At 39.9% G+C, this 26812-nt stretch overlaps 1 protein-coding gene across 1 annotated transcript in view; it reads right to left on the minus strand.

Moving 5' to 3' along the window:
- The window catches only part of LOC109048530 (microtubule-actin cross-linking factor 1-like), a 160741-nt gene that overhangs the window by 43112 nt on the left and 90817 nt on the right, over positions 1 to 26812 (minus strand). The window contains 29 exon segments of the mRNA XM_042776931.1: positions 2694 to 3194; positions 3841 to 4835; positions 5016 to 5523; positions 5940 to 6139; positions 6494 to 6623; positions 6813 to 7051; positions 7933 to 7995; positions 8503 to 8614; positions 8707 to 8863; positions 10168 to 10333; positions 10448 to 10766; positions 10872 to 11071; positions 11511 to 11634; positions 11793 to 11969; positions 12060 to 12251; positions 12334 to 12675; positions 13295 to 13465; positions 13550 to 13783; positions 13920 to 14069; positions 15052 to 15342; positions 15449 to 15598; positions 15688 to 15903; positions 16002 to 16157; positions 16239 to 23306; positions 25021 to 25156; positions 25904 to 25995; positions 26121 to 26240; positions 26386 to 26484; positions 26599 to 26706. Coding sequence (XP_042632865.1) covers positions 2694 to 3194; positions 3841 to 4835; positions 5016 to 5523; positions 5940 to 6139; positions 6494 to 6623; positions 6813 to 7051; positions 7933 to 7995; positions 8503 to 8614; positions 8707 to 8863; positions 10168 to 10333; positions 10448 to 10766; positions 10872 to 11071; positions 11511 to 11634; positions 11793 to 11969; positions 12060 to 12251; positions 12334 to 12675; positions 13295 to 13465; positions 13550 to 13783; positions 13920 to 14069; positions 15052 to 15342; positions 15449 to 15598; positions 15688 to 15903; positions 16002 to 16157; positions 16239 to 23306; positions 25021 to 25156; positions 25904 to 25995; positions 26121 to 26240; positions 26386 to 26484; positions 26599 to 26706 — 13416 coding nt within the window.

Below are 26812 nucleotides of genomic sequence, written 5' to 3' on the forward strand. Positions count from 1 at the left end.
TAAAGACACAACCAAGCATCTGCTCATTATTATTTTTAAAGCAACGTTTCCCAATGGAAACAGAAATCTACTATACTAAGAAATAAACTGGGATCTTACAAAAGTTTATTGCATCAATGGACTTTTAAAGCCTATTGTACTAAATATGCTTATATTTTTGTCCTGGTTTGACTTAATACTTAAACCCTACTTCACCCCTGTACTGATTAGACATCCACATGAGCTGAGTGAAGGTATGAGACAAGCAAGTGGGTAGACAGGGAGTAGAACAGCAGAAATATTCAAAAATGGAAAAAAGCATGAGGAAAAGACAAAAGAATTTCCTCAGTCATCCAAGTTTCTACAAAGTAATTCATGAAGACAAATCAAAGACACCTCATTAAAAATAAAACATTTAACTAATGACAGACCAGTATACTGCCCATAACCCATATTTGGGTATGCATAATTCATATCTGAGCACTGATCAATAACTGATTAAAACTGACCAATCACCAATCACTACACTACAGTTCACAAGTTTGGGGTCAGAAAGATATTTTTTATGTTCAAAAAGTCTAAATGTATTAGATCAAAATAATGTAAAAGCATTAATATTGTGAAATATACTTTAAAATGTAAGGTAAGTGTAATGTAAATCCCATTTTCAGCATATTTACTCCAGTCTTCAGTGTCACATGATCCTTCAGAAATCATTCTAATATACTGATTTGCTGCTCAAGAAACATTTCTTATTATTATCAATGTTAAATATTGATTAATATGCTTAAATGTTGCTTAATATTTTTGTGGAAGAAAAAAAACTTGGATGAATCACCGAACACACTATTGATTGCTAGTATGTGTAAATCTGTCAATTTTAAACTATTCTATTGTCTGCACACTTCATATGACTTTTATACATCGAAGTTTCTCCTCTGTATTTTTCTCCAATCACATTTCAATCACCATCAGTCTCTATAGTAAGTGTGTTGTAGGTGGATAGATTAGAAGTGGGTTAGCAGTTAAAATAGGGTAGAGCTGGAAGTGGGTGGACTACAGAGGGTTCTTTCACCCGACCCCCTTCCTTCTTATGCTCCCATATTGACGCTCTGGACTGACACAGATTAGTTGTGCGGTCAGATTTAGCTTTAGATTTAGTGTCCATCACAGTGCTGACATCTTTAATGAACTTTCTGTGTTTGCACTCAGTGGGATGCAGTACTTTTAAAAAAAAAAACCTGCAATGAAAGATATTCCTCACAGGAAATTACAACATCTCTAAAGAACGCAAATCACAGTGACACATTTCACCCTTCCAAATCCCAAGAACTTTGAAAGTACTAAATGTTTATTGCTATTTAAAATCTTGAAATGTTAGTTAAAGTTCACTGGACTACCTCAACACCACTCAAAGTCTTTTAAACTAGTCATTCTGTTGTTGCTGAGCAATCAAACATGGCGGAGGAAGGAATGATTCAGTCTCAGCAAGGCATATTTTGTACAGCACTGATTCAGTCTCCTGATCCTGGAGGTCTCTGACGCCCACAACATCCGTCATTTCCTCAGCTCTACTCCTTCCCACTTCCACCTACACCTTTTCACTCTCACACTCTCCTTTCTTTAGCCACCCTCAAGAGGCATGAGTAAGTGAGACACAGACATTTCATCAGACGGTCAGGGGAGGAAAGGTGAACTCAAGCTGCCCACTCTAAGAATTTAAGAGCTGACATTACTCTCCTTATTCTCTTGCCACCATCACAGAGAACATGATAATGCAGTAATACAAAAATGCATATAATATCTTTTAAACATGCATACTCTAAAGGGCTGTACAACTGACCAAAATGAGATCAAAACTGAAATCACGCTACAGCTTACTGTGATTATCAAATCACAAAAGTTGTGATTTAATTATATGAGCATGCAGAATGCATTTCAGAGTGAAGTGCGGCTCTGTGTGCATTTGCAGCAAACAGTGCTCCACATAAATTCCATCTCTGCAATGTGATGTGAGTTTGGGTTGCTTATGGTTTAATATTTGAAAATGAAGAAATTAAGACCATAAATATTAATTAATATTATTTTTTAAATATGTATTTTTTTATTTTACTTTGAAATATTACAATAGTAATATATCTTTTGTTTGATACTTTTATTTAGTATTATTATATCTTTTGTTTGATACTTTTATTTAGTATTACTTAAAAAAAAAAAAACCCATTTAATCACTAAAAATACAAAAAAAAATGGTTTTAGTATTAAAATTAGTAAAATTTATAAATATTTTTTTTTTATCAGAAAAATGTACATTTTTCCCCCACAGCCCTGGCTTGATGTGATTTTACACAATTAGAACATGTTTCTCGATCAACATCCTTGCTGGAAAAAATTGTTTTAGTATTAAAAATTATTAAAAATTGTCCACTGAATTCAGGGGAAGGCTGGTTCATTCAGGAACACGTCATACTTGGGTAAACCACATGGTGCACAACATAAGCTTTGCTAGACCTTGTTTAGATATCGAAAAAACAATAAATAATCATATGTGCCACATGAGTTCATGTTTAGGTAGGAGGGCTGAGCCCCTCTAAGACTGAAACTTTAGAACCGCCAGTGCCACACAAACACTGTTAGCATACAGTGGTTAGCACAGAAAGCAATCTGATACTGCAAATGATGGATGATATACAGTTTGCTAACTCTTTTCCTACCTTGAATTCCTGAAGCTGCTGTTTGATGACCTCCACTTCTGTCCCCACGACGGCCTGTGTGTTCAGCACCTCCTCTGCCCGGCCCAGCAACCCTTGTAGGTCAGCTAGACGGGTGTAGAACTCCTTCATGCGCTCTTCTGCGGCTTCTATGAGTGAAAGGCGGTTCTGGCCCCGCTCTGCCAGCTTGCCTGCCTGTCTGCTTAGTGCTTCAGTCTCTCTCCTGAGGGCCAGAAGATCAGGAGAGCTTCCCTCTCTACGCAGCATAGTCGTGCATTCTCCACCATGACTCTCCAGCTCGGCACGGAGGGCACCGAGTCGACTCAGGAAGCCCCTGACAGCATCAGCCTGTGAGGCCAAGGAGTCAGTATCCCGTCCCACAGGGCTAAGGCTGTCCAACTCGTCGTCCAAATCAGCCAGGCGGGAGAAAACATCTCGAACACGTGACTGGACTTCTCCCACACCTTGCAACCGGGACTCCAAGGATAAGCAGCATTGCTCTGTCTGTGGGGGAAAGAGAAGGGACAAAAGCAGGTAAATAGAGCTGAAGTTGTGGGTCATTCCTACTATGCAGTAGACCAATCATATGTTTCTAAATATAGTGGATAAGCATATTAATAAACGCAGTGATAATATTAACGTTATATAATACATTATATAGGGCTTTCCTGTTCCTTAAATTTCATTTTCCATCCTGTCAGTATGTAATGTCCCCTTAACTAACAAAATGTAGTTCCTCCATTACAACATTCTCCAGGAAGTGTCAGTTTTTATTTTTATCCGTAGAGGTTTATTCTAATACATTTCTTGCTGTTATGTGAATACTTTTAAATAAAAGTACAATAAAAATGTACTAAGTATATATATATTTTTTAAATGAAATGTTCAAAATGTAGTTCATAGACATGCACAAACTTTGTATTTTAATCTTAAATACTTAAACTTTTGGCAACAAATCTTGAATACAAGCTATTATGAAAATGAACAAGGCATATTTAGACCAACAGTCAGAAAAAGATGCCGTCTTATTTTCAGCAAACATGACATGAGCGCAGACATAAACTACAGATCAGGGTATATATAACATCCCAACTACCACCTCAGTCCTGGCACATTCCAGAGGCTCCTGATCATGTGCAGATTCTCTCACCTTCTCAGTAACTTCTTCAAACTCTCTTTCCGTATCACGAGCTTGCTGCAACAGCCTCTGGCCACCATCTTCGCCGGCCCTGGAGATCTCGGGCGCATCCTGCAGCAGCCCCTGAGCCAGATTTTGCAGGTATACCACCTGTGGCTGTACAGAGTTTAAGAGTTCTTGCTGGCTACGAAGACGCTCCAGGCTTTTGTTGCTACAAGCTTGCGGCCCAAGCGCCTCCTGAACCTCGATTTGATGCCTGGCTGCCTCGAGTCTTCTCTCCACAACCAGTCTTCCATCTTCAAACTCCTTCAGTCTGCTTCCCAACTCTTCTAGCTGAGCCGTGCGTCCCTGTAGTCGCTCAGAGAGACCTTCTATCCTGCGATTAAGCTGGGCTTTTTCATCCATCACTTCCTCTTCACCAGTACAGCTCTGCTCCAGCAGCTGATCTGCTGCCTTGTTCAGAGAATCTAAGAGGCGGCGACGACGATCCAAGTCTAGGCTCAACTGTCTAGCCTTTTGCAAAGCCTGGTCTAAAGCGGAGGGATCCAGTGATGGGTGGATCTCTGCCTCCCTTTCCTCACATTCTGCAACCCAAGGTACAAGGTCATTGCGATGTTGTTGGTACAGCTCAGCACGGGACAGTGTCTCTTTTATTCGACTATGTTTATTAGAGGTTTGTTGGTTCATGCCCTCCCAGTCTTGCCTTATGGTGTTTAATCGAGTCTGTAGGGCTAATCGCTCATCTCCAGCAGGGAGGGATGCTAGCAAAGATGTCCCCTCAGCCTGGATGAGCTCATAGGATCCACGTTGTTGTGCTATGGCTCGCTGGAGATCCTCTTGTTGGGCCAAAAGTGTCTTTAGAGCATCAGGTTGGCAAGGAAGGGTTGCAGAATCCCCAGCTGTGTGATTCCCAGCCTGCCCGTCCAACCAGCCACGAAGCTCGTCAAACATCTGCTGGAACTGCTGAGTGCTGGATAGGGCAGCCTGCAGCTGGGACAAGCCATCAGCTGAAAGACAGCAGTGAGGGGGACTGTTAATATTATGCACATGCTGCACAATACTGGGATAGGGAAGAATGCAGCTGGGACAATTTATTTTTTGAGATACAGCATTTTAGTGGAGACAAAGGTTTTTTTGAAATAATTATTTTTTTTTATTAATTTCTTTATTTGCAAACTGTTACTCACCTGCCCGTTCTTCTAAGTTTTTGAGGGGCCCGCTCACACTCTCCAATCTCTTGTGTAACTCCTCTCTGAGATATGGTTCGGCCACAATTGTACTGAGCTCCAAACACAGCTGCTCAGCCTGGGCCAGTTGACCCCGTCTCTGTTCCAGCTCAGCACGGATCTCGCCAGTCTCCTGAAGCCTACGGCGCAGGGCTTCTGGCTGAGCACTTAGAGAGGCCTGTGCATCCAGCCTCTCACCTAGATCAGCCACGCTCTGAGACAGCTGCCTGAGCAGGGCCAGGTAGCGCTCGCTGGTTCCCTGCGCCTGGTCGATCTGCTGTGAGCGGCCGGTGAGACGAGAGGTGAGGTCTTCCCACTGCTGTGAAATATCTGCAAGCTCCTGCCTCACCTCCTCTAGGTCCTGTCCATCTCTAGAACTCTCGTCTCCAGTCGGGGAGAGGATTCCCTCTGCTGCCCGAGTCAGCTGATCAAACTGGGGTTGCCGCGTATCAAACTCACGTAGCATGAACTAACGGGATAAAGACAGAAATTAAAAGTGATTTTTGTTGAAGCGGATGAGATTTGAGGACAAAACGTTTCAGATGAATTTTTTTTTATTGTTCATAAAAACAAACAAACAAACAAACAAAAAACAAAAATAATTTAAGAATATAAGCAACCATAGTTTTTAACAACTTATTTTTTTATTGTAAAACATTTGCATGAACTATTTTATGAAATAACGTCACTGATCAATAATTTATTTTACCTTTTATTGGTGGAAATTATTTTTTTGACAATGTAACACAGATACTGTCAGAGTGTTTAAATTGTATTTAATAATTTGTATTTAATGAACATTATGAATAGACCCCTATAATGTGATATTTATAGATTTCTTGTCCAGTCTGTAATTTGGTAGACAAAAGAAGAAGATTAGTTTACCTGCACTTGCTGTTTCTGTGTGTTGAGCATGTTGGGGTCAATACTCAGTGGGCCTAATACACTCATCATCAGCTCTTTCTCTCGTAGCCATGGTCCTAGCTGACTGGCTGCTGCAGCAAAACTACCAAGTCTATCAGCACACACCTCCAATTCAGTCTGCTTCTGTGCGGCAGTCTGATTGGCCTTCGTCCAACGTGAGTCTAGGAGAAAGAGCAATATTGAGAACAAATATCACAAGGACCAATCCTGATGCTTCAGAAACAATGACACTCAAATATTAAACGTACTAATAAATATACTAAAATACAACAGATAAAGAAAATCCCTGCAACATTTGACAACAAATTGAACATAATATTTCAGGATATTTGATTTGAAAAAGACAAAGTCAGAGCTCTTCTTGGAGCTTACAGTACATTATTTTCAGCCTTCCATTTCCTGCACCCAACTCTCACCTTGTGACCAGCAAATGAATATTAATGTACTATTCTGTTAATTATTGCTATAGGGACAAAGTCCATTAAATGGAAATGCATTTAAAACACTTCACTAACCTATGTCTTCAAGCTGATGTTCCCATGTTTCAGCTTCAGGAGAGTCTGGATTATCTGTTATTAGCTGCTTGAGAATGTTCTTCAGATCCTCCACTTTCCCAGAATGCTCGGCAAGTTCAGAAAGCAAAACCTGGAAACATATACCTGACTGTCAGCTCTCTGTCACAATGATTGCTAGCCTACTGATTAACAATCCTTTAGAGAACTATGGGATAACACCGCAGAAAATGAAAACAGATTTACCAGATTACTGTGGGGGCCTGTAGTATATTTTTTATACCACTGTTAAGAAAATATTAAATTCTTCTCAAAATGATACCTTAGTCTCTTGGGCTTGAGCACGTACCACCTCTGGCCGAGAAGGTGAGGTGGTCTGCCCTTGTTCCAGGCTCTGTTCACGGGGGCTCAGCCACTGGATGAGTGCCTCAGTGCCCTGCCTGGCCTTCTGCCGCAGGTCAAGAGAGGCCTCTTGCCTACCCTTCCTTTCCCTCAGGTCACTGCCCAGCTGCTCATACTTGCAGTTCACATCTGCCACTGCCACCTGGATCTCAGTCAAGTCTGAGGGTAAGAGCGAAGGAATGCTGATGTAAGTACAATCACAGCAGGCCAATGACAAGGCCAAATAGTTAGAAAACTGCATCATGTTTGTGCTGTTCTTCATGCAATGATATATTAGCTGAGGGTTAAGCATTTCAATCAATTTTTGTTTTTTTAACTAACTGGACTAAAATCCATTCAGTTGTGAAGAACAACATACGGAATTTGCTCCACAATTTATTAATTTGTGGATGTTTCAGTAACACTCACCCCCGTTTTAGTAAAATCAAGTACAATTCATTAATTAACTGCCTTGTTTTAGGTAAATTATGGCCACATTGTAATAATTTGTTTCCTTGTTTTCATTTATTTTTTACCTAAATAGATGGAACAAATTAGTAAGCTGCAGGAACAAATTCTAAAATCCGTGGCCACAATATACTGCATATGCCATGTGTGAGGCTCCATAGAAAATCTCCAAACCACAAAAATATTCATTATTTCTGACATTACATTACTCTTGCAGTTTTGTTGATGCACTACAATGGGAACCAATATATTAGATATTGACTACAATGACTAGACAAACTGATTAATTGCGAAATGTGAACAGTGTTAACAGTCCTCTGCATCAGATTTATGTGCACCATCAGCATGAAAGAAAGCCTAAATGATTGGACAAATTGGTCATATGCACAAAGACAGATGACACCGATCTGCACATACTCTTAAAGCAAACTAACAGAACAGGACAAGAAGCAATGCAAAGAAAAATAGGGAGAGTGAGTGAAAGGGGGAAGAAGAAGAGAGATGTGGAGATGTGGAGAATGACTAATAGAGAAAAGCCTCCACTGATGCGGATGCTGCACAGCTCACTAGCTGAAGGTGTGGAGGAAGCTCACCTTTACAGGTGTGAATGCCATTAACACTGCTGGGACTGGTAGCACCATTGAGCTGGGAAACACCTGGGAGAAAGACACACAGACACACGCTCAGACAACGCTACAGTAATTCACAGGCATGCTGGAGCAGCACACACACACACACACACAGAAGCAGCTGGACATACTCAACACAGATGATTTAGACACAGAAACACATATACAAACATAGTGTGCTCAGAATTAGTAGTTTGGAAGGTGATAGATGCTTAAAGGAATAGTTCACTCAAAAACTCACCCTCATGTCATTCCAAACTGGTATGACTTTTTTTTTTTTCATGGAGCACAAAAGGAGAACATTTAAGCAACGTACGGATTGCTCTTTTGCATGCAGTAATAAATTAATGGGGAAAGGATGCAAAAGCATGAAGGTGAGCAAATGATGACAGTTTTCATTTTTGAGTGAACTATCCTCTATAAGTGGTGATTTGGAGACCAAATATTTACTTGTGTCACAGTGGAAACACAAAGTACTAGCTACAGACAAAAAGGAGGATTGGCCCTGAACATCCACAATGTTGTTTTGCCTACCAGCTTTTTTCTTGGGGGATGTTATGTTAATAATCAAGTTCTCCAGTTGAGAACTGGTCTTGTTCAACTCCTGAACTTGGCTTCCTTGGGTCTCCCATTCTGTGAGTAGATCCTACAAGTAAATTCATAATTAATTCTAGCTCACCTCGCTCAAAACAGAAACTGATGTCAGAACACCGTAAATAGAGAGAACTACAGTCCTACTTTAAGCTGCTGTGCTCTTCTCTGCAGGCTTTCTGTGCTAAGATTGGGCTCTTTGGCAGGAAGTTGTTCTTGTGCTGTCTGCAGCCACCTGAGGAGGGAGCCAGAGCGAGAGCGGAACTCTGCCAGTTGCTGGACGCAGCTCTGGATGGAATCAAATCTGTGAAGGACACAGGAAAAAGTTACATGAATATCAACAAACCATTAAAAAAAAGATTCAATTTTGTTAATGGTAACACAATGCTGGTTCCAATTAGGCAACTTGCTCCATGTAAAATAAAACCGCTTTTAAGATTAGACTTCATCATCTTTTTCAACCGTATTATTCCTTTCTTAATTTAAAATATCTTAATGAGGAAAAAATTCAGAGCAGAAATTCTAAATCTAAACCACCGCAAGAGAAAATCTCTTGTAAAAGGACACAACCAGACATCTTTGACCTCCTATTAATGTCAACACTGTATGCTACTATTTTAGCTCATGGTGATAGATCAGGACATTGTGTGCAATATTAAACCAGACTCCACTCCAGACTCTTAATGTGGACAGCATGCCTCTTGTTAGCAGCAGTTAGGGTCAGAAGTCATGTCCCAACATGTTACCCTTTTCATTCAGTTTATATTATAATAATCCCACTTCCCACTCACAAGTATTCCTAGAGATATGTGGAGTAGATTTAGCCTTGAACACATGACTGACATGTTTTATGTCTCTGAGGGCATCTGAAATGCTTGGAGCCCCAGTCTGGCATCTTAAGGAGGGATGTGGCCATATGGTTTCCATAACGGCGTGTACAGTGGTGTCAAACTGTGTTAGCATAATGCTATTTTTTTTTTATGGCCGAGAGTATTCTGGCCCCATCCATACTGTCTTTATGAGATTGGTCTTATTTTTGTCATGTCAAATGTCAAAGCAATTAGAGTTGGCAGGGCATCACATTTCAAGATGAAACTATGACACACAGAACAGCTTGGAACAGACTAACTATTCTACTCATGACTGTAACTGACATTAAGGGGGACAATATTACAATATCCTGAAAATTTCATTTGAGAATTAATTATTTTTCCAGTCTGGAGAGAGAGGTTAAATGTGGAAGACTAAAGTTAGCTAAAACTATTTAAAACAATTTGTCAACTGAAAAAAGCTGAAATAAAATCAAATAAACATTTTAGAAAAAATTTAAACTAAATGAAAATAAAAATGAGAAATGTTGCTTTAGCAACTAATTGAAATAAAAAATTTAATAAAATAAAAACAAAAACCTAAACTTAATTATTAATATTTAAAACAATGACAAAAGCTCAAAATTATTACTAAAAATAAAACTAAAATTAAAATGAAACCTAAAAATATGAAAATAAAAGCTAATTCAAAATATGAATAAAAATTATAATCATGCAGGAAAACACTACTAAAATAACCCTGGAGGAATATAATGTTTTCACAACTCTTTCCACTCACCTCTCATTGACATTGGATTCCAAGCGTGCAAAGTCCTCAGAAACCTCTTTGGTTGTGTCCAGAAGGCTTTGTACATTGGAAAGGATCCCAGACTGGCTTAGGTCTGAACCAAGCTCGACAAATGACTCTAATTGACTTGACTCTTGGGTAATTTCTGATCTCACCTCTTGAACGAAAAAGAGATAAATGATGACACCTTTGGACATCTGCCAATAAACATGTAATCTTACAGAAAGTGTGTAAATCTGTGGCCACATATGTGGAAAACCTAATTTGCTAACCTCTATTGTCTGTCTGTAGTCATCCACACTGCAGTCAGGTTGGCCTACTGGGCTGAGAGCCCTTTCTCGACTCTGTGTAAAGCTGCGGAGATCTGCACCCTGGCGCTCAAAGCTCTCCAACTTGGGCAAAAGTCCTCGCAACTCAGTCTCTCTTTCAGCCTGTTTGGCCTGGGCCGCTGTGTAGCGCTCACTCAGGTCCTGTAGTGCCCCCTGCAGGCCAGAGGCTGTCGATGCATCTGCGGACTTCAGAAGCTTGGATACAGAGTCCAAAGTCGCATCCACGCTACCCTGCCTTGAAAGCAGCTCTTGACGTATTTTCTGAGGGGGGAAGTGCCATGTTTGTAGAATACATAATTCCTGGTTAAGGAAAGTTTATAATTATGTCTGTTACTTATGATTATGATGGTACATTTGACAAAATACCTGATTTTGTGTCAGGGCATCCTGAACTGCTTGAGCGGTGGCCTGGACTGCGCCAGGTGATAAAGGTAGTCCATCTAACCATGCCAGCAGTGCTTTAAGCCCCTCCTGCACGCTGACTGATTGGGCAACAGCTGTTTGAAGCTGTTCGGCTCTCACTGACACTGAATTAGACAGGATTTCAAAGCGCTTCTCCAGAGTATCTGAAATGACCAAGAGGAAGTTTGAAATATATGTAAAGGATTATAAAGAGAGAAGGTCATTAGCACAAAATAAAGGGTTTTTTGGGAAAACCACTCAAACTAAAATACTTGACATCACATTATCTTTATCTACCAGTCAAAAACAAATATTCCAGATCTGTGAAACACGTCACTGGCTGAGCCTATATTGCCATATTGGGTTGATTAGGTGCTCAATTTATTTTCTATTTTTTAAGAATTTAAAACTTTTGTTCTGTAAGGATACGCTGAATTTATCAAGTGACAGTTAAAAAAAAAAAGATATTCTGAACTGCAATTAAATTATTTCACAATAGTACTATTTTTACTGTATTTAAAAAAAAAAAAAAAAAAAAACCTTTCCTGGTAGAATGAACACTCTTTCAGGTAAATTATTTCCTGATACTGAGAATGAAATTACCTGTAAGATTGTTAATATCTGCATTTTTGAGAGTTGGGGACTCCTGAGTGCTGACCAGCTCTTTTCCTGCCCTCTTGACCTTCTCAAGCTGTACCGAACGCTCTGCCAACTCATCCTGCATAAGCTGAGAAAAGACAGCAGAAGAGAGAAAAAGATGATTGATTATGATGTATGGAAACTACATTTTGCTTAGGTGATCGTTTCCATTAGTTTATCCATATGGTAAAACTGTTTGTGAGTTTTCCTCAAATATTTTAGCCAGAAAAGCATCAATAACCCAACCTGTACAGTACTGAGCGTATGCTGCAATGTCTGAGTGTCTGTTGTTTCTCCGCTGGGTTTAAATACACTCTGATTTTGCTCCTGAGTGCTCATCCAGGAGATTAAAGAACCAGCCTCATCTTGGTAGTGTTGGTATCGCTCCAGGAGACCTGAGAGACGGGTGCGAAGCTCTGAGGACTGAAAGAAGGAACACACAAGATTCGGTATCTCTTCAGCCCATAATATGTCATTGTTGACTGAAAGAATACGAGGTTGTTTTGTACCCACCTTGCTGTGTAATGAACTGTAGCGCTGTGTGGCATCTTGGAGCTTGCCACTCACTAGGTGTCTGGTTTCCTCCAGAGCTGGATCCGTACTGCCCACCTTCTCCAAGGCCCCCTGGATAGAATCCAGAACCTTCTGCCCAGAGATTGTCACAAAGCGCAGATCTGCTTTGTGACAGATGACATCTTCTGCAAGCTGTAAAATACAGAGAAACACATTCTTAAGTTATTTTACTTTCTACCTTAAGTAAAGTCATTGTTATACCATATTTTGATACCTTTTTGTGCTCCTCAATCCTATCTTTTAGGCCCTTTGCATCAGTTTCCCCTTCACCGAGTGAACGTAGCTCCTGTTCACTCTGATCCAGCCATGTCCCTAGGTTCCCATGCTCCTGCACAAACTTGGCAAACTCGTCTCGGAGGGCTTCTGCCCGCCTCAGCCTGTCCTGACAGTTCTGAAGGTGCTCCTGATGCTGATTCTGTAGTTGTTCTAGTTTTGCTTGTAAGCGTTGTTTCTCCTCTGGTGGCACACTGGAGTCGGGCTGTTCCAGGAGAGAGCGGACAGACTGGGCCACCTGCTGAAGGTGAGCCTGTTGAGCTTGTAACTGCTGCAGCTCAGTCTGGAATCAACAAAATGCAAAATGTCAAAAGGCAGAACTGGGTACTACCGACAGACATAACTGACTGATATTATAACATTAGAATTTGATATTATAACATTAGAAACTTTAGAACTAAACACTGAACAAATGAATGAACTTGCTTTAGGGGTGTCCAAAAAATTAACTGAACTTTAAAAAAAAAAAAAAACATTGGAACTTCAGAACTGACAAAGGCTCTGAATCAGGGGGTCAGGGCCCACAAGGGGTTTAAGCAAACTTCCAAGGGCTTCCAAAACTTAAATATATGGTAGCCAAGTTTGATTTCCAAATCTGGAAAAGTCATGAAAATCAATAAAATCTTATATCTGCATATTTTAATGAATATATATTTTTCTAGTTATGACAAGTTCTAAAATATTTTATCGGGTAGAAATAAATGTTTTTGTTTTTTTTTAAATCCTTATCCAGTAAATCACTAATAACTGGAAGAGTCAAGGGCCTTTGAATATTGCTGTGGACAATGGAGTCAAAAAGTTCTTTAGAATTTGCGTTAGACCTGAACACATGAATGAACTTTAGAATTGAGTTGCCATATTGGTAAAACAGATAATTACCAACATCAATTTAAGAATCTGACCTGAAGCATGCTACTGTGAGAATTTAGAGCATTCTCCGGAGGTACAGATGATGGGGTGTCAGTGACAGTGTTGCCAAGTGACCTCCTCTTTGAGTCATCTAGTGATGACAATTCTCTGAGAAGTGTGTCTATTTTTTCCTGTGTCTCCTGCATCTGCTCCTCTGCTTTAGCCTTGGGAAGAATGAAAATATGATAATGATTTAAAAAAAAAAAGAAATGCTGACAAAAGCAACATCAAAAATGTGAACTGCTTACTCTCTGTGTGTTCTGTTGCAGTGTTGTGACAATAGCAGTGTCTACTTTCGCTAGTGAAGAGCGGACTGAGTTTGTAAGTGAGCTGTGCTGCTCTTTCATTTGTGAAAGAGTCCCCTGTAGTTTGGCCCTCTCTTCAGGACTCAAACTGTCACCCCGCTCAGACAGGAACTCCTCCACTGAGTGGATAGTCTCATACAACAACTCACTTTTGGTCTGAAGGTCCTTCTCCACCTCCTATAGTTATGGGGTACAAACAATAACAATAAACCAAACATCACAATGAAATAATAAAAAAAAAAACACAATTAATGTCTTATGTAAGACATTGTGTAATACAGCTGCATGAAGTAAATATCAGATGTTATCACACCTTAAGGTCTCTTTGCTTCTGCTGTAACTGGTTCACATCATCTGACTCAGTTCCAACTCTCTGATTGGCCAAGAGGCTGGCAGCACCAGCCAACCACATTGTGAGATTCTCCAGTTTTTGACAGCATTCTGCCTTCTGCTTCTGCACAACCTATATCCACGGTAAAAAGGGAGGTAAAAAAAAATGTGATCATTTATAATCATAATTCTCTTAAACTTCTAAGTATTCATCATCCTATTGTTTTTACCCCAAACACTCATATATGCCAGATCTCACACAAAGTAAACCATTTACACTGGTTGAGCATGATGTGTCCAAATTCATCACACAAAGCACCAAAATAAATAAAAACACAACAGGCCAGTGAAGCAGAAAAATAAACAAAAGACCTTAGGACAAATACTAAAACATCTAGATATTTTCTTCTTTTTCTACAAAAGAAAGGTTAAAAACAAGCAAGCTATACAGTGAGGCTACATGTAAATCTTTAGTGTTTTCCAAATGTGTCTTCTGTGGCAATCTGTAAGAGCAAGGCAGACAGGTTAATATACATGTTATGTTCATTCACACGCAGCTCACACACTCAAGTTTGTAATGCAGGTGGCTACAGAACAAAGCTCAACAATAAAGATTTCTATTGAAATAATGTAATGTTATGTAGCTCGATAATATATATGAGGTTTTGTCAAAACTGTGACTTCTGACTGTGTTGAAAGCATACGTTAATAATTTTATACTTATACTGGCATAGTTTTTACTTCTGACTGTGTTGAAAGCATACGTTAATAATTTTATACTTATACTGGCATACTGGAACTCTTGTTGAGTTCTGAAGATGCATTACTGAAACAACAGATCAGCATTATTATAGCGCTGTAAAATGAACTGTACAAGTAGATCATACTAATAGTTACATGCATGTGAAGATTATTTTAATTTTTAAAATGCAGCATTCGTGCTAACAAGTATTCATGCATGCATCAGTAGTGTGGTTATCTGTTACCACAAATGTTCTGTTCTTAATGCATTAGAAGTTTTTCTTTATCCCAGTTGAATAATTGTTAGACTGCTAAAAGTGAATATTCTTGTTTTTAATTTGGAAGCACAAGCATTTATACATCTCTTTGCAAACCTCTCTATCCCTTGCAGTTTGTCTCTCTTTTTCCATTTTCTCTTCCTTTTCTTTCTGTTCTTTCCTCATTTGTTCGTTCTCTCTCGCCTGCTGGGCTGATAGTGCCTCTGCCCTGGCATGATTGAGACCAACAGCTTGGTGAAAGACCCTCTGTAGCTGCTCCAGTTGTCCAAGGAGATGCCTGCTCTGATCAGGCAACAGGTCCTGAGCATGCTCAGAGATAAACACCTGAATACTGAATGCCACATTGCTGACTTCATTGGAGCGGGCTGCAAGAGAGTTCTGTAACTTCTGTAGGGAGAAAAATGAACGACTGTGAGAAAGATGCCATCGTTGTAACTATAAGTGTAAATGTATGTAAATGCTAGATAGGATATCATCACTGTTGATGTTTTACTTTGCACAACTGTTGCTTTCGAGTGATCTCGGCCACCGTCTGTCCATGTACCCCTGTTTCTTCCTGCATTTGTGTCTCAGTCTCCTTAAGCCAGATAAGAAGTTTATCAACTTGCTCTTGTAAAGATTTCAGCTGACTGCTTACAGCTTCCTGTAAAAATACAAAAATCATGAGATTTAAAAGAAAATTTTCTGTCATGAAAAAAATACTCTCTTAACTAAACATTATAGGAATTTTACGTTTTGTGCATCACGTTGTGCTCGTAACCCCTGCAAAGTATTCTGGGCAAGGTCCCTAGCTGCACTGTGAGCCCGAGCTAAGCTTCGCCCATCTTTTTCTAGGGCTGTAAGCAGCTGAGGCGGAACATCCTGAGGAGAAGACTCCAGCAGCTGTGTAGCTGCTTCAGTCTCCTTGTGCACTTCTGGTTCCAGGTCACTAATTTCCAGAAAAAGCATCTGAAAAGAGAATTTAATTAAAATACAGCACTTGCAAGCTTAAACAACCTGTTAAATTGGTAACATATCAAACATTTGCTGTAATACAAATATTTTACCTCTGTCTGTTTGATAATGTCATCGATTGTGGCGAGACCTCGACCAACAGACTGTTGCTGCTGCTGCTTTAGGCGGACCTCAACGTGTCTCACCATAGAAAGCAAGGCCACAATCTGTTGATCATGTTCTAAGCACTCTTGGCGAGCCAGTGAGGACTGAAAAGGAAAGGAAAAGAATAAAAAGAATCAATTTGCAGTAAACAATTTACAAAAAAGATATTCAGAACTACTGCTTACCTTGCTAGCTTTTGTGGTGTCTTTTCTTATTTGTTCAATATTCATTTGAACTTCTCCAGGCTGCGGTTCCACTAAAGCCTCTGCATATTCTTCCACCTCTTTTTTCTGTTTGGTATAAGACTCTGGGATCACCTCCACATGGGGTAGACCAGAAACTTTACATTGTTGGATAGAAGGTTCATCTGTGCCTTCATAATCACTGAAAGGGGGCTCCTCGATTCTTTCTTGATGAACTTCACTGGTTACCTTTTTCACTGCTGTTTGGGTTTTTTGTAAAGGAGTACACAACTCACTTGATGGAAGTGCTTTGGGGTCCTTCACTGCCGGGATGTCTAAGACACATTTGAGGGGTACTGATTTAGCAATTTCATGGCTGTCAGTCACTGCAGTGCTTGATGGCAAGGTCAATTCACTCATAGGGTCTATCAACATTTCGTCTGTATATAATGGCTCAATGCTTTGTTCTTCTGCTGTTCTTTCTTTGGTTTCCCCTTCTAAATTCTGGATTAGAACCAGTTCTTTCTGGTTTATGTCCACAATGTCATCAGAGGTTTTCATAGATGGAATATTCCAATCCATATAATCTCCACTTAATCCAGTGTTTGTATGTTTGTCATGCCGATCTTCTTCCTGTTGAATGCTTTCCTTCGCTTTCATCAAAAGTATTTCCTTCTGTGCCATTGCCTGATTGGCTTTCTCAAGTTGCTTCATACTGTCTTTCTCATCTGATTGACTGCTTTGAGGTTCAACCTCATGGATCACAGTCTTATGCTCTTTTTCAGTCTCATCATCTTTTTTCTGTACTCCTTCTGCTTCAACAATACACACTTGCTTAACTTTTTTACTTTTGCTTTTCTTCTTTCTCTTCTTTTCTGATATATCAGTGGCGAGGTCCTTAGAGACCTCAATAGCCTCCTGACCCTGGTCAGTTTTTGCCATGGAAGTTGTGACACTGTGCTGTGTTAGAGTCTTCTCTTTCTGTCTTGCATTGCTTTCATGATCAGACTCACGTTTGGAGGTTTTAGTTTCATTAGGAGTTCTATCCACACCTATTTCCAAATATTTGCCTTGCGCAGTCTCATCACTCCCTGTCACAGATGTAAGGATACCACTTGCATGGGATGTCTCTGATAGCTGTACTTCAATCACCTTCTCTTCGTCGTCTTTCATAATAGGCTTTTGACTAGTGGTAAAGCCACCTTGTCCATCATCAACTGCTTTTTCTATAGGTGAAATCCTGGCTAAGGTGTCTGAAACTTGTGGCTTTACATCACTTTCCATTTTAGCTTGCTTAACATTTTTGCCTCTGCCTTTCTTTTTTCCTGATGCCTTAACTGGCCTGGGTGTAGAAGCATAAGGATCAAATCCGGTCTCCTGGCTGTCCTTGATTTTCTCTGACACTGACTGATCTGCTTCTAGTTTGAAACTATGCCCTTCTATTTGCTCTATAGATGGGGTTTGTTCCTTGTTTTGCAAGCCATCATCAGTGTCTGATAAACTGACTTTAGAGATTGCAGATTCACTTACTGTCTGCCTTTGGATCTCTCTCTCTCCTTTTGTTTGCTCTGTTGATGAGACTTGTTCATTGCTGTTATCACTGCTTTCTAACAATATGGCATTAAAAACTGCAGATTTATTTACGGTCTGCCTCTGGATTTCCAACTCTGTGGTGTCGTCAAGTAAAGCTGTTGAGTTCTTAACTTCCACCTTTTGCAATCTAATGTCAGTAATCTCTTCAGGTTTCTCAGGGCTTTGGATTGGCTGTGATTTTATATATTCGCTTTCTGTGGGCTTTATCTCTTTAATGGCCTGCTGAAGTCTTTTTTCTGCTTTCAAGGTAAATTCTGTCAGAACCTCCAATGATATATCATTACTGTCCTGTATCACTGGATCAACCATTTGTTCCTTGCTATCTAAATCAGAACAAACATCAAAAGATTCAAGCTCCTTTTCTTTCAGAAGATCTGCATCTTTTATTTCAGCCTCTGTAAGATATGATGATGGTGGTGATGGTATACTCAATAGACTTTTCTCAAGTGACATTTTATTAGGACTGACCCGCTCTGATATCATCTCAGGAAAAAAAGAAGTAGATGGTCCTTTCGTTGAGGAAGCTGGAATTTTGGAACTTTTCCACTCATCTTCATCTACAAGGCTCGTGCTGTGTTGAAGTTCTGCAGCCATTTCTGTAGAAATAAGCCCATATTCAACTGCCTCAGTAATGCTGGAGACCCTCTGTCCACTGGATGGACTGAGCAACCCCCCTTTCAAGAGTTGATTTGTAGCAATACATTTAGCCATGTCTTTATCAATTAAGCCTTTATTTATAGCCTCTGGAAGAAGCAAACGCTCTCCACTATAAATGTTAATGATACCCCCTGTATCTGCTTGACTCTGCAATACTCTCACTGCTGGTATGGGATCTACTTGGCATGCCTTAATTGCCTGTGGTAAGGTCATCATTTCATCAGTTTGTTTATGTGGAACACCCCTGAAAGGTCTCACTTCAAGGAATCTCTGTCCCGTCTCAATGTCAATTTTACCCTGGTTTATCAGCTCAGAGTAGGACACGACACAAGCTTTATGAGGGTCCAACAATCCGCTATTCACATTGGGAGAGGCCATAGCTTTATTTGCCGTTTCATCATCTAGAAGGCCTTTAGAAACAGCCTCGCTCAAAGTAATCCTGCTTTTTGATACATCATCATAAATAGAACCTGTAGAGGCCTGAAGAAATGAAGCATCTTGATCCAATCTACATGGCTCTTGGCCTTTGAAAGCCTTTTCCAGTTCCATCAACTTTGGAGCGACTGTGTGATCTATGAGACCCAGGTGTAGTGCATCCACAACAGCAAGGCGAACACCAGAGCCGTGATGCACAATGCCACCTTCTGCAACCTGCTGGCATAGAATCATCTGAGCCTCATCCTGTCCAATTAAACCAGTTTGAAGGGCTTGTTCCAGTGGGACAGGCTTTTTGGTTTTTGGGTCCACCACTCCTTTCATTTGTAACTGTAGTGCCAACTTGTTTTGCACTGCATTTTGATCTGAACATTTTCTTCTGCATGACTTTTCCAGTGAAAGAAGCTTCTCTTTCATACCTTCTTCAATCAACCCAAGGTTGGCTGCAAGGGTAACTGATACCTTCTTGTCTCTTTGTAGGTCAACTATTCCCCCTGACACAACCTGGGCTTCAAGAAGTCGAGCAGCTGTATCAGAGTCCAACAGGCCTGCCTCAGCAGCTTCCTTTACTGAGCAGAGCCGACCATGATCCACATCAATCACACCGGCTAATATCTTTTCTGAATGAAGAACACAGGCCATCAAGTCCTCATCCAACAGGCCTTCTTGCATCACATCCCCAACACTAAGTGACTTACAGGTTTTAATATCCAGAAAACCACCAAAAAATCCAGCTTTTTCCATTAGCTTAATAGCAGTGTGCCCTGGAAGCAAACCCTGTGCCAGAGCTTCATCCAAGAGAACTTTCTGGCCACCTACAGTTACAAGACCCCCTTGTTGCAGATCCATTGCCATACTCCCAAGCTTCACATCATCATCATCACTTAGTTCCACTGACAAAGTCTTCCTTTCTGAAGGGTATAGTTTCTCATCTTTACCCGGCTGATAAAAGATCCTTTTATTTTCCTTGTGTTCAACCATTTTCTTTAGTTGCTCTGGCTGTTTTGCAGCCATGGCTTCATCTGGTTTGACATTCAGCTGATCATACTGTCTTATGTTTTCAGTATCTTGTAGTGAAGTATGTGCACTGCTTTCACTCATGTCAAACATTTTTTGTTCCGTTATCTCTAGAAATACCCCACTGCTATCTGCTTGTTCCAGGTCAAGTGTTTGCTTATTTTCAGATTCATTTAATATTGAATCTATAATTTGATTCTGAGAGGGCGCCCCTTTATCTGACATAGTCTTCAGTAGGGTTGAGCTTGTGTGAAAAGGCACTGTTAAGTTTAGGTCTATCTGTGTTGAGGGTGCAAGATGCTCCTCTGTCATTTCTATAGTCTCACCCAGATCAGTCTTCATGTTGGCAGTTTTATTTACTTTAATCTTGGGCTCTTCATATTGTCCTGATGACAGAACATTCTTTTGCCAGTACTCTTCTTGTGAAGGCTCTATGAAGGCTTTTACTGTGGCTGTCAAGAGTGGAAACACTTCCTCTGCTCTTTCTATAGTCTCACCCATTTCAGTGTTTTTACTGTCAATTTCATCTTTTTTAATCTTATGTTCATCACATTCTCCTAACAAAAATTTCTCTTGCCAAACCTCATGTGAAGGCTCCATTAAAGTTCCTTCTGTGCCTGTCAAGGAAGCTAGATCTCCTTCTGCTCCATCTATTGTCTCTCTCAAATCAGCATACTTCCAGGCAATTTTACCTTTTAAAATTGTAGATTCATCACATTCTCCTGATGACAGAACTTTCTCTTGCCAAACCACATGTGAGGGCTCCATAAAAGTTTCTTCTGTGCCTGTTAAGGGTGCAAGATCCCTCTCTGTTCTTTCTATCATCTCACCCATACCAGTGTCCTTCCAGGCAATTTGACCTTTCATAATCATGGGTTCTTCATATTCTTCTGATGACAGAACTCCCTCTTGCCAAACAACTTCATGAGTAGGCTTTATAATGGTTATTTCTGAGCTTGTTAGAGCTACAACATCCTCCTCTGGTCTTTCTAGTGTCTCACCAATGCTAGTCTTCTTCCTGACAGTTTCATCTTTTTTACTCTTGGGTTCTTTATATTGTCCTGATGATAGAACTTGCTCTTGTAAGTACTCTTTATGTAAAGGCACTATAAAAGCTCTGGCTGTGCCTGCCAAGGGTGCAAGATCTTCCTCTACTCTTTCTACTGTCTCAGTTACATCAGTGTTTGTCCAGGCAATTTTACCCTTTAAAACCTTGGGTTTTTCATGTCCTCCTGGTGACAGAACTTTCTCTTGGCAGTTCTCTTTATGTGAAGGCACTTTAAAGGGTCTGTCTTTACTTGCCAAGTGTGGAAAATCTTTCTCTGCCGGTTCGATACACTCACCCACACCATAATTATTGCTCTCAATTTCTTCTTTTTTAATCTTCGGTTCTTCGCATTCTCTTGATGATAGAACGTTCTTCTGCCAAACCTCTACATGTGAAGGCTCTATAAAAGTTCTGTCTGTGCCTGTCAAGCATGCAAGATCTTCCCCTGCTCCTTCTATTGTCTTACTCATGTCAGTGTTCTTCTTGTCAAACAAAACCTCTTCTTGAATCTCTTCATTTGAAAGCTCTATAAAGGTTACGTTCGTTTCTGTCAATGGTGCAAGATCTTGTTCTATTCTTTCTACTGTCTCTCCTATATCAGTGATCTTGCAGGCAGTTTTACCGTTTATCTTGGGTTGTTCATACATTTCTGATGATAGAACTTTCTCTTGTAAATCTACTTTATGCAAAGGCTCTTTAAAGGTTTTGTTGGTGACCATCAAAGGTGCAAGATCTTCCCCTGCCATTTCTATAGTCTCTTCCAAATAAGAGTCCTTGCAGGCAATTTCATATTGTATAATTTTGGGTTCTTCATGTTCTTCCTCTTCAATCCCACTAATAGCTTTACTGTCCAGTGAAGCTATGTTATCAGAGATTTTGTGTTGGACTGGTCTGACAAGGTTTGTGGTTTTAACATTTTCACATATTAGTTCTACCAGTTCTGGTTCTAGTAGCACTAGGCGTTCTCCTGAGTGAGCATCAATGTAGCTGTGTGTCATCACTTGAGTGAGAAGGTGGCACTGAACCTGTTCTTCTGACCTACCTTCCTCCATGATGGAAAAGTCATAATTGACATCTGCATGTGAGGCAGGAGGTGATGAAGAATAGGCAGATCCAGAACTCAGTCGCTTCATATATGAGAAACTTGACTGTGACACATTGGGAAGGACATCTGGAACCTGGATCTGTTTTAGGACCTCCACTGCCTGTGGCTTAAGTATCTTATCAGCTTGATTCAGAGGGACCACCTGTCCACTCTCAGGAAGATATACTGCACCAACAGAATGACGTTTTCTCAGGGCTTTTGCAGCAAGCTCTCTATTGACAACACCCTGCTGAAGTGCCTCACTTATAGGAAGCAACTCCCCTGATTCTGGCCACATTATTTCCATGAAAGACTGGAGAGATTCCAGTACACGTAAGGCTATGCGAGGAGACAGAAGGTCTCTTTTTATGGCCTCATCCAACTCTAGACGTTCCCCACTGACTGGATCTATTATTCCCCCTGCTTGTAGCTGCCGTGTCATGAGGGTGCAGGCCAAGTCCTGATCCATTAGGCCATGCCGGACAGCCTCATTAACAGTCAATCTGTGTCCCGAGCGGGGGTCTGTGATACCTCCAGCAAACAACTGAGCCTCCAGAAGTCGAACTGTGACATGCCGGTCGATAAGTCCCTCTTGAACAGCACAGAATATTCCCACCTTTCTGCCAGAGCATAAGCAGACAGTTCCTCCTGGCTTCTGTTTAACTGGAAAGAAGCGCAGACCCGTCTCTTGATTGACAACACAACGCTGTTGAAAGTCAACCAGACTTAGTTTTTCTGCTGTATTTGGATCAATTAGTTCTCGCCGTTGAAGACACGATTGCAGCTTTTGACAAAGATCAGGAGATAACAATCCCTTTTCTCTTGTATTATCCAGGCTGACCATTTCTCCATTGGAACCAAACTTCAGGCTGCCAGTGCTTATCTGCAGCTCAAGTATACGTAGTCCCACCAGCTCCTTTATGACACCTTCTCTCATAGCAGTGGCGACTGGTAATTCCTGACCCTCTGCAAATTTTACTGTGTTGACAAGACCAAGGGCAGTCTCTAACTCTTCCAGTGATTGGTAAGTATGTTTATCAATCAAACCGCTGGAAAGACCCTTATCTAATGACAATTTATCAGGGGAGTCATATTGGAATAGACCACCCATGACGACCTGTGCCTCCAACAGTACATGACAGGTGTCTTGGTCTATGAGACCACACTGTGCTGCCTGGAAAACTGGAAAGGTTTCCATGGTGCCAAGGTCAATTACTCCAGCGATGACTTCTTGGCCCTATAAAAAGAAAAAATCATAAATTTTAAAAATGGTTCTTATTTGATTATACAGTGTATTTATATTCACAGTTTAACTGGGAGGGAAACAGAAAAACACCCGTCACCATAGCTGAAGTAACTTAAATCAGCTAAACAATCATCTTGATACTAATATTCATGCATTTATTCATGAGTATAAAGAAAAATTAACAAAATATCACGTGTCATGTTCTTTAAAAATATTACATTTTGTACATGAAAAAACATTTGGCAGCACAGCACTGCAGTGTGCAAAAAAATATGCGAAAATGCAAAAAACTGAACATTTAAAATACACTAAGAGGCCAAAGAAAAGAGAAAAAAGATCTTAAGAACATATTGCTAGGTCAGAAAAAAAGCAACGGTAAGAAAGAAAGCAGGCACTACTTACCGTGTGAGGTGGTCCTTAGACGCACACACACTGAGTGTTCGGCGGTTTGAGGCGCGATAGGGTGAGAAGCCGGATGTTAGCGATCTGCATGCCAAACTCCAGCTGCCTGATATGCAACCCGGGACTGACTATCTACATTTTCATACCTCTGTTACCTAATTTCATAGTTCTTTTTAAATATTTGTTTTGAGACTTACCTATGAATGTGTGAAGATCTTGGCTGGTATATAAACACTATTTATTACTACTAATCAACTAAGGATAGTCCTGCATTCTGAATAACACATTTATCTCACTCCCAATTCTGAAAAGATATCTTACATTTTCTCCCGGCAGCTGTTAGTGATTTTGAAGCAAAATGCTGATTAAATTTCACAAAGAATTACAGTATTAAAGACATGGACTGAAAACAGACAATACCACACGTACAAACACACAAACAAACTTAGCTCTGATCTGGACACATCATGCTCAAAGAGTGAGGTGGAGGTTTGCATAGCTGCTTTTTGCGCTCAGTCTATACCAATCCATAGGAAAAATATTTTGATGACTGCTTTCTGACCTTGTTTATATCTTTTGCTTCTTGCCATTCAAACACAGATATACCATTCTTCACACAGTAATCACTACATGATGACTGATATACGTATGGGTGCACAGTTTTACACAATGTTTGTGGCTGCATGTAGCAACAAAACAATATGAATTTAATGACATTTATGCCTTTACATTTACATCTTTATACGTGCCTTATTTAAATGAAATGAAAAAAGAAAAAGCTAATCTACAATATGCATTTGTCTTCAATGGGCACTAAAGTGGCTAAAGAAGCAGTTTCTGATACCAAAAAGTCACACTATTCTACTCTAACGAACGATGAGTTGCGTTTAAGCAGATGTGCTTGATTAATAATGACAAATAAGGATGGTGTTGGTGACATGATATCAGGCATGTTGTAGAAAATAGGAATGATTTAGATTTCACACCATGCTATTAATTTTTTGTAACTGTTAAATAAGACAATATCTGTGAGATGTATGAATGTGATGATGAATGTTAAACCACACGTGACAGGCAACATAAAAAAAAAAAAAAAAAAATAATTCACTCGCTCTGGCTCACACATACACACCGCTGTAGCATATCTCTAGCACAATGACAAAACTTGACCATAACGAAGACCACTATTTAAAGCAATATATTTCAGAAGCATTTCAAGACAAGCTTTTTGCTGTTGAAGCTCGCTTTGGCAAAGTCGAACACCGCTGTCACTGCTGACTTTCTCTTGCCCCTCTAACTCTACCTTGCGCTTCTCCTCTTTGGCCTGCTGCTCCTCCAGTTGTTGCAACTGTGCGGCAGAACTGTCACACAGTTGAGTGTAGGTGGCCGTCAGCTCATCCAGCTGGGAGACCACCTGTGCGCGCTCTTCAGGAGACAGCCTAAAGATAAATGCGCTTCATTAATAACAACGTATGCGTTTGTGTTTGAGTAAGTGCATGCATATTTAACATTTACTGGTACTTAGAGGTGGATGTAAATATAGTGCAGTTGTTCTCAAACTATGATACACAGCACAAACCCAAGTGGCCAGGGTTACTGTAAAATAGATCTATTAAAAATCATATTTGATAATTGAAATAAAGCTGAAATAAAAATAAATGAAAGGTAAATAGAAAATGTCAAAAGCACATAAAATCACTATAATGAAAATAGTAAACTGAACATAAAATATGATTCCAAATAAGAATATTATAATAGTATATGAATAATACTAAATCAGTACTGCAAGTGGCAAGGTACACAACTCTGAAATTTTAAAACACAAAAAAAAATTTGTTCAAATCCCACTTGCCTTTGCAAAATTACAAAAATGAAAATAAAGTAAACATATCTTCAAAATATTTTTATTAAATATACTGAAAACATTTCTCGTGTATAATTTATTTCAAATTTCTTAATTATTTACAATCTAATTTCAATCTTTTAATCTTATATGCTGCACCTCGCAGGCTACTTCTTCTTGTATCAATTTTAATCAGAAAAAAATAAGACAATACTTTGTTTTTTTTTTTAAGCTTTTGCAAATATGACCCGCAGAAATAGATTGATCTTGACTTGGTAGCACTTGGTATGAAAAGTCTGAGAACCGCTTTATGTGTGTTGAGGGTCGTATAGTGCAAACTCACTTGCTGGCCTGTTTTGACATCAGGAAAACTTGGGTGCTCCTGATAGCTTCAGCAACTTCTTCTTTTTTAGCTGCTAACTGCTCACTAATAGCCTAGAAGTGAGACAGATACAGTATTTCAAAACCACTTAACACATACAATCTACTCAGTGTTGACTGATATACTACTGTCTGTAGAATACTTTAAAATATTCTAATAGATAACACTCAAAATCTACCTGCTGTGCAGCAAGTGATGGCTCGGGAGATCTGCCAGCGCGCTCCTGTAGGCCCTTGACCCAGCCGAGCAGCTCTGAGACCTGCCCCACTCTTGCCTGCCTCTCCTCTTCCACCTCTTTCTGTAACACAAAGCCGAAACATTTTCATTAAACATACACTGCATGATGAAATCTGATGTTGTCTTTATTATGTGAATACTTGTCCAAGTATACAGCAGGTAAAAATCAAAACTGAAAGTAGGAGACTTAGGAAAGCATAACACACCTCTTCCTCCTCTAGTCGCCGTAGTGCATCACTAATATACTTGACATGTTGCGTTGTCAGGGTAACCAGAGCTGTGTAGCGTGTACGTAAATCCATAAACTAAAACATATTAGAAAAATGTGATTAAAACATTTGAAGTCAACATGATAACTAATATAAACGCTATAAATATATCTAATTAATGTCATATGAGCTTGGTTTTCCTGCATTTACCTCCTGTGTGATGACATCTGATGAAGAGTGCATCCTCCTCCTCTTCACAGGGGACTTCTGGGTTGATTCAACAAAAGCTCTGAACGTCATAAGTTGGAGTTCATAGTCCTAATGCATAAAATGGAAGAGACAGTCTAGTAAGGAGAAATATATTTTGTGAAACAAGTGTTTATGTTTCCATTTCTCCATGATGACTACCAGTAAGCAGTAGCCG

The sequence above is a fragment of the Cyprinus carpio genome, chromosome A19 (genome assembly GCF_018340385.1).
Source record: "Cyprinus carpio isolate SPL01 chromosome A19, ASM1834038v1, whole genome shotgun sequence".
Lineage (NCBI taxonomy): Eukaryota > Metazoa > Chordata > Actinopteri > Cypriniformes > Cyprinidae > Cyprinus > Cyprinus carpio.